This window comes from Fusarium subglutinans (assembly GCF_013396075.1).
Source record: "Fusarium subglutinans strain NRRL 66333 chromosome Unknown NRRL66333_c0000281, whole genome shotgun sequence".
In the NCBI taxonomy this organism is placed as follows: Eukaryota; Fungi; Ascomycota; class Sordariomycetes; order Hypocreales; family Nectriaceae; genus Fusarium; species Fusarium subglutinans.
Genome location: NW_023502344.1, coordinates 43,220 through 50,613, shown reverse-complemented (window position 1 = coordinate 50,613; position 7,394 = coordinate 43,220). Strand labels below are relative to the sequence as shown.

The following is a 7,394-nucleotide window of genomic DNA, read 5'->3' as shown; positions in this document are numbered from 1 at the left end:
TAGCTATATTTAAGTAGTATTATATTAGTAAAAAAAAAACTAAAAATATAAATATTTTTATTAAAATTAAATAAAAGTATATTATAAAAATTATAATTAAAAAGGTATTAAAATAGTTAATTAAGAGGATATTATATTTAGTTATTATTTAATAAGAATCTGGCTTATTAGTATTATAATAATTAACCCGGTGCAGAGGTTACGTGCTAATAGGTGCACCAGGGTTGGCGCAGGTATGGGTTGCCACTTTGCCTCTGATATCAGTGTATATGCCATATATACAACCGTGACGATGCGATCGCCAGTAACACAGCCTCGTTGCAGTTTCCTATGTCAACATCGAGACGTGATGGGCTGCAATTTTGCTCCGTGCCTTTCTTGGCATGACCCTCCAGCCTCTCAGCGTGAAGGGATAGGCAACGTGCCCGATAGCACCATGACGAAAGATTGGCGCCACGCTTAATACAATCGTGCGTCGCGCCCGTCTGAAGATCACTCCCACTCAATAACCCTTGTCAGCGGGATCGTTTCCTACTCGGTAGTGGAGACACGGAGGCTTAAACAATTTTGAGACGTCTGACGATGGGATCTGCGCATTTTAGAATCGCTTGCTGTTGTTTGTTTCGTGCTCCTGGCTATCACACAACAGGGGCAATCTATTTGTTTGCTCGATGATACCAAGGAGGCACCATTTGTGGCACTGCAGTAGAAATCGTTTCTGGATGGGTGCAGAGGGAACCTTTATCGACGAAGAAATTGCCTCTTACGCCTCCCATGCCGCGTGGCATTGTTAACCAAATCCCGTTCCTAGTTGGAGGCGAGATTCTACTAAACCCTGGCTTTGAACAAGCTCCGGCGCCACAGCACACATGGGCGGGTTTCAATGGCCAGCATCGCATAGGCCTGGATGGTAGGTTGGGTTACCTCAATCAGGGTGCTGGCACAGAGTCCAGTTGTTGCGCCATGTCAGCGACAGCGTTGCAGGTGAATCGCGATGAGACAGAGAGTTCCTCAAGGAGCTGAAGCCCCATATTGAGGTAACCAGAGTGAGATGTCGAGATGTAGATGGAGCCTAAACAAGGCACTTTAATGGGGATTTGGTCATAGCTTATATCTAGCTCGAGTTATCAATCGATGATGGAGGAGGTCTCAATGTGCATCGTCCTCTAATAAACTTGCTCTAACTTACCTTCCAACGGCACCGCCGCCTCGCCCCAAAACGAACCCACTCACCCTGCGTTCTCTTTCATTAGATTTCGCCATCACTACCTGGGCCTCTTTTAACTTTCTTCTCCTTTCAACACCCCACTGCACAATCAACTCAGACAATTGAAAGGCATTGCCTTTGCATATACCAACGGACACTCCGGACGGTTTTTTTGCGCCCTCAGCTTTTGTGCAATTCCTTCAGAACCTTATCAGTCGTCTCATAGCCACGTGCGCGCGCGCCGAGAGAAGCAGCATCAAGGAACACCCCGATTTGCGCCGATCCTCAGTTCTACCCCCAAAACAACGACAACAACTGCATTGCTGATATTTGATGGCTTCTTGGAAATCCTTCTCGGTTCCGTCGTTCCGGCTGACGCAGCTCGCTCAAGATGCATATGAGCTGCCCCTACAAACACTCGCCAACACCCATGAATCGCACCCATCCATCGGGCATCTTTGCCTGCTCGTGTTCGAGGCTGTCCTTGAAGTGGTATGTGTCAGTTTACCTGGCTACATCGTTGCGCGACTTGGCCACTTCGATGCCGAGAAGCAGAAATTCTTGGCTAATCTAAACGTGATGCTATTCACGCCATGCTTGAGTATGTTTTCGTTTCGCATTGAACCACTACTGTCTACTGATACCACTACAGTTTTCACCAAGCTCGCCTCCCAGCTTAACGCTGAGAAGCTATCCGATCTCGCCATCATACCAGTCATCTTCGTCATCCAAACGTTTGTATCATGGGTTGTATCATATGTCGTCGCAAAGTTGTTCCGATTCAACAGGCGGGCATCCAACTTCGTTACAGCTATGGGCGTTTTTGGAAACTCCAACTCGTTACCTATCTCCCTTGTTTTGTCACTCTCACAGACACTTAAAGGTCTGCATTGGGACAAAGTTCCTGGCGATAACGATGACGAAGTTGGCGCGCGTGGTATCCTTTACCTCCTTATCTTCCAGCAGCTTGGCCAGCTCGTTCGCTGGAGTTGGGGTTACCATGTCCTTCTTGCCCCTAAGGATAAATACCCCGAGTACCGCGAAGAGATTGCCGAGGAAGGCCAGCGTTATCACGATGATGAGAACCAGGATCAGTACCAGAATGCGCCTCTGATAGATGGCCTCGATGGAGAAACAGAGGACGAGGGAGACAGCCACAGCATCGACTCGCAAAATTATGATCCTGCTGGCCGTACCCCTGTGGCAAATGCCTCCCGAGTTTCACTGGCAGTCTCTAGCGACGACGAATATCTGCCCAAGAAGCCGCATTTCAAGAATAACCAAGAACAACCGGACATCGTTGCTCCCCTTAATGGAAACGAAGGTAGTATGGATTCCTTCCCCCGTGTCCCCGCATTGGAAGATCAGGAAGAGCCCACTGGTATCGCGGACCGGACTCAATCTGCCATCAAATCGCCCTTCATCCGTCTTGGAAAGGCAATATCTCAAACCCTCAGCAACTGGTACCAAAAGTCTCCAGCTCCTGTCAAATCTTGCTTGAAATTCACGAAGCGTGTGGCCGGAAAATTCAACAACTTTATCTGGGAATTCATGAACCCTCCTCTCTGGGCTATGTTGATTGCCATCCTCGTTGCCTCTATCCCGGCTCTTCAACGACTCTTCTTTGAGGAGGGCTCTTTCGTCCAGAATAGTGTCACCAACGCCGTTCGCTCTAGTGGAGATGTCGCTGTCCCACTGATCCTTGTTGTTCTCGGCGCCAACCTTGCTCGTAATACCATGGCTAAAGACGAGGCTTTAGACCCTGAGGAAGAGCGCATCGGCAACAAACTTCTCATTGCCTCCCTTCTTTGCCGTATGGTTCTACCGACTGCTATCATGGCCCCTATGCTTGCGCTTATGGCGAAATATGTGCCCGTTAGCATTCTTGACGATCCAATTTTTGTTATCGTTTGTTTCTTGCTCACGGGAGCTCCGAGCGCCCTGCAGCTTGCTCAAATTTGTCAAATCAACAGTGTATTTGAGAAGACAATGGGCAGAATCTTGTTCCAGAGCTATGTCATCTGGTAAGTCATGACACCTGATGCTCGGTGTAATCCATCCCGAATTGCGCTAACATATGCAGGATTCTTCCCTCTACTCTTATTTTGGTAATGATGGCCCTCGAGGTTGTTGAGTGGGCTCGATGATGCGCCTGTCGTCTCCATACACTAGACAGAGAAGTGAAATGACCATGTCTTTCATGAGTCAAGTACTATTTGTTGTTTGTTTGATCTGTCTTTACAGTTTGTCTGCAAAGGCGTTGGGTGGCTGGAATTGATTGGGAATCAGGAAAATTTACACTGGCGTGGCCTTGCGGCACTCCGAGGGGGTTCACAAAGCTTGACCTGGTGGAAGAGCGATACGATGGGGGTTTTTTTGCATGCTTTTGCTTCGTTGTGTAAAACAGGCACTGGCTTTGAGGAATTGATCTACATAGTATCATATCTAACGCCTGTGCCTTGCAAATAATGGAAATATTCAATATTGTCATATTGGATTGTTTAAACCAACAATGTACCTTACTGCATCTGAAACACTGATTGCTAAAGTGCAATGATGAGGCTCAGGCCAAGGACGTGAAAACTGCAATATGATCATTCTTGCTGAGTTCCGTTGACGAGGTTACCTTCTGGCACGATCGCCCAATCTCTTACAGTGCCCTTCCAATCGCTGATGCGTACATCCTTGATATCGACCGAAACAACTCTTACTTCCTCACCAGCTACAAAGCAGTTGCGACCTCCATCCTCGACAGGTCCATTGTCTCGCTGGAAAGGCTGGGCTGCGGACTCATCAAAAGTATTGTTTTCCAGATGCTGCTCGCGGTAATACTTTTCCTCCTCTGTTCCGCTAGGCACTAGACGAGCGGCACCTCCTATGGTTGCACTGATGCTAGAGAGCGCTGAAGTGTTGAGGTTCAAGAGGAGTGAGGCGAGACTCGATCGGTGCTCTGGGCTGGGAGAGCCACCAGACGGTCGGCGGCCGTGAGTAGGTGGTCGATGGGAGACCCCTGAAAATGTTTTCAGTATGTTTAGATTTCGCCAATCCCGAATATGAAGATGCAACTTACAATCGTGGACAAGAAGGGATACATTGGGATTGGCGACCAAGTTTGTGGTCTTCCGTGATGCCGGGTTCGTAGTCATGATGATGACGGGGTAGTTAGAATAAGGCGACGAGGGAAGATATGTATAGTTCATTAGAGAGACATGCGGCACGTTATCGGTGCATGTTGCCAAGTGAAGCTATATGGATTATCAGCCCTAGATCTGTGATGGCATTGTGGGTGGTGCGGGGAAGGTCTACAAATCGAGCACTGTCGAGGCATTGAACGACATCCGGCGGAAGCGTCGACGTTGTTTGCTTGTGGTTATCACCCTGAGAAGCTTCGGAGTTGAGAGGTATTTGATCCATGATATATTGGCTGAACGATGATTGATGATGCTGTGATCCAATCTTGAGGTAAGGTAGTGGAGGGGCACGACTTGCTGCACGGTAACGTTCCGCAAATCCCGGTCGCAGCTGCTGAGTCATCCGTAATTGCAGGAATGTGACGTAATGATACTGGGTGTGCTTTCCCCAGAGTTCGTTCGAGCTACCTAAGCTTCTAAACTGTCGTCTGGGGAAGGTACCTAGGTACCGGTTACTTGCGGCTCCTCACGGTCACGTCTGTCCTTGCCGACTTGAACCTTCAAAGCCGACGGCATAGCACATTCACGGCATTAGGGACGGCTCATCACCCGGGACGAAGATTTACAGTCGGTTTCTCTCCTTATTTATGTTAGTGAGAATCATTTTGAATTTCTGTCAAGTTGCATACTGATCCTTGATCTCACACTGGGCGCTTCTCTACCCCCATCACTCATCATGCGTTCCACACTTCGCGCAAACCGTCGACTTCCTTTGAAGCCCCTCCCTCGATTCCTCTCAACGTCTGCTTCAAGCGCTTCTGTTTCTTCTGTTTCTTCGGTGGCTTCTTCATCGTCTGCACCAAAGCACACACCCATCAACTCTGTCCTTATCGCCAACCGTGGTGAGATTGCCATCCGTATCAACCGGACTGCTGAGTGCCTTGGCATTCGGGCTACAACTGTCTATACGGATGTTGACGCTGGCTCATGGCATGCTTCTTCGGGGTTCCAGTCTTTGGCGCTAGGTCCTGCAAACGCCTATCTTGACGGCGAGAAAATCATTGCTCTAGCGAAGCAAAATGGCATCCAGGCACTCCATCCCGGCTATGGTTTCTTATCTGAAAACTCCAAGTTCGCAGAGCGTTGCGAAGAGGAAGGCATCGTGTTTGTCGGACCACCCGCTAGTGCCATGGCCGACATGGGACACAAGGCCCGCAGTAAAGAAATTATGACTGCTGCAAATGTTCCCTGTGTGCCAGGGTATCATGGAGCAGACCAGGGCGAGCAGGAACTCCTGGAGCATGCCAAAAATATCACTTTCCCGGTGCTCCTCAAGAGTGTACGAGGAGGTGGAGGCAAGGGAATGCGAATCGTCCTAACTGAGGAGGAGTTCTTGACGCAACTGAGAAGCGCCCGTGCCGAAGCCAAGGCCTCATTTGGTGAAGGAGGTGAGGTCATGCTAGTGGAGAAGTACATCATTCGACCAAGGCACGTCGAGGTGCAAGTCTTTGCCGACAAATGGGGTAATACCGTCGCGCTTGGTGAGCGAGACTGCAGTGTTCAGCGTCGGCATCAAAAGATCCTCGAGGAATCCCCAGCTCCAGATCTAGATCTGGCAACTCGACACGATCTCTGGGATAAGGCGAGAAAAGCAGCCTCAGCAGTTGGCTATGTCGGCGCTGGCACTGTTGAGTTTATCCTCGACAAGGATACCAACAAATTCTATTTCATGGAAATGAACACCCGACTTCAAGTGGAGCATCCTGTCACGGAGATGGTGACTGGTCTGGACCTTGTCGAATGGCAATTCAGAGTTGCTGCAGGCGAAAAGCTTCCACTCTCCCAAGAAGAGGTGGAAGCGCAAATGAATGAGAGGGGTGCCGCCATTGAAGCACGAATCTATGCCGAAAATCCTGAGAAGGGCTTTATTCCCGACTCCGGCAAATTAGTGAGAGCTTATCTACCTACCGAATTACAGAACGAGGATGTTCGCCTGGATTGGGGATTTCGATCTGGTAACACTATCTCTGAAGCATACGACGGCATGATCGCCAAACTTATCGTGCGAGGCGATACGAGAGAACGTGCTATCGCCAAATTGGAAAGCGTTCTACGCTCATACGAAATTGTTGGTGTTGCTACAAATATCGAATTCCTCAAGCGGCTTTGCGAGACTGATGCCTTTGTGGCTGGAGACGTGGAAACGGGCTTCATCGACAAGTGGCGAGAGGAGCTTTTCAAACCCCGACCTATCAAGAATGAGGTTGTCGCCCAAGCAGCCCTCGGGATGATCAACTTTGAACTTCAAAATTCTGGTCCCCATGGCCTGACACTTGGCTTTGGCGAAACTAACAACATCGGGGAACGAAAGCTGAACTTTAAAATCCTGGATGGGTATAGCCAGGAAGAGGGCGAGGTCGTTGAGGCCAGCGTGACACAGACAGGCCATAACCTTTACAACGTCGCTGTCCACCGAAAAGGTGACGAGGCACCCCAAGTGTTTACTAATATTGCCTGCCAGCCTGAGCCCGAAGGTGAAGTGATGAAACTCGAGTCATACTTCCCCCTTGAACGCATTCAATCCTCCGTGGTCCCTCAACACACAGACAATGACACAAAGGTTACTGTCTTCCAGCATGGCGTCAAAACAGATCTGGTCCTTCTCCCGCCCAAGTGGTACGAGAAGGCTCTTGGGCTGAAAGAGTCAAGCGCCTCAGTTGCAGCGCCGATGCCGTGCAAGATCTTGAAGAACGAAGTAGTGGAGGGTCAAAGTGTGCAAAAGGGAGCACCACTTGTGGTGTAAGTTGACCATTTCCGATGTGCAGAATAAGCTAACAATTTCCCAGAATTGAGTCAATGAAGATGGAAACTATTATCCGGTCGCCGCAGGATGGCATAATTAAGAAGCTTGCACATAAAGAAGGGGTAAGTTCCCAAGGCAATCCTCTCTGCTATCTGATCTAACGTCGTGCAGGATATTTGCAAGGCTGGCACGGTACTTGTACTATTTGAAGAGGGCGAAACAAAGGACGGAGAGTCATGAATGATATTGGATA

General features: G+C 49.0%; 3 protein-coding genes across 3 annotated transcripts; 2 read left to right on the top strand and 1 right to left on the bottom strand.

The window, feature by feature from the left end:
- Window positions 1-1,540: 1,540 nt before the first annotated feature.
- On the top strand, window positions 1,541-3,354 carry FSUBG_12659 (ZSP1-like protein; the record flags this gene model as incomplete). Its single annotated transcript, XM_036677468.1, has 3 exons — window positions 1,541-1,808; window positions 1,860-3,231; window positions 3,291-3,354. The coding sequence occupies 3 exons, from the start codon at window positions 1,541-1,543 to the stop codon at window positions 3,352-3,354; spliced, it is 1,704 nt and encodes a 567-aa protein (XP_036531888.1).
- A 447-nt stretch (window positions 3,355-3,801) lies between these two features.
- FSUBG_12658 (pyridoxamine phosphate oxidase) lies at window positions 3,802-4,353 on the bottom strand (the record flags this gene model as incomplete). Its single annotated transcript, XM_036677467.1, has 2 exons — window positions 3,802-4,217; window positions 4,278-4,353. The coding sequence occupies 2 exons, from the start codon at window positions 4,351-4,353 to the stop codon at window positions 3,802-3,804; spliced, it is 492 nt and encodes a 163-aa protein (XP_036531887.1).
- A 721-nt stretch (window positions 4,354-5,074) lies between these two features.
- Window positions 5,075-7,381, top strand: FSUBG_12657 (3-methylcrotonyl carboxylase alpha subunit; the record flags this gene model as incomplete). Its single annotated transcript, XM_036677466.1, has 3 exons — window positions 5,075-7,137; window positions 7,185-7,263; window positions 7,313-7,381. 3 exons carry the CDS (start codon window positions 5,075-5,077, stop codon window positions 7,379-7,381), a joined length of 2,211 nt encoding a protein of 736 aa, XP_036531886.1.
- Window positions 7,382-7,394: the final 13 nt, after the last annotated feature.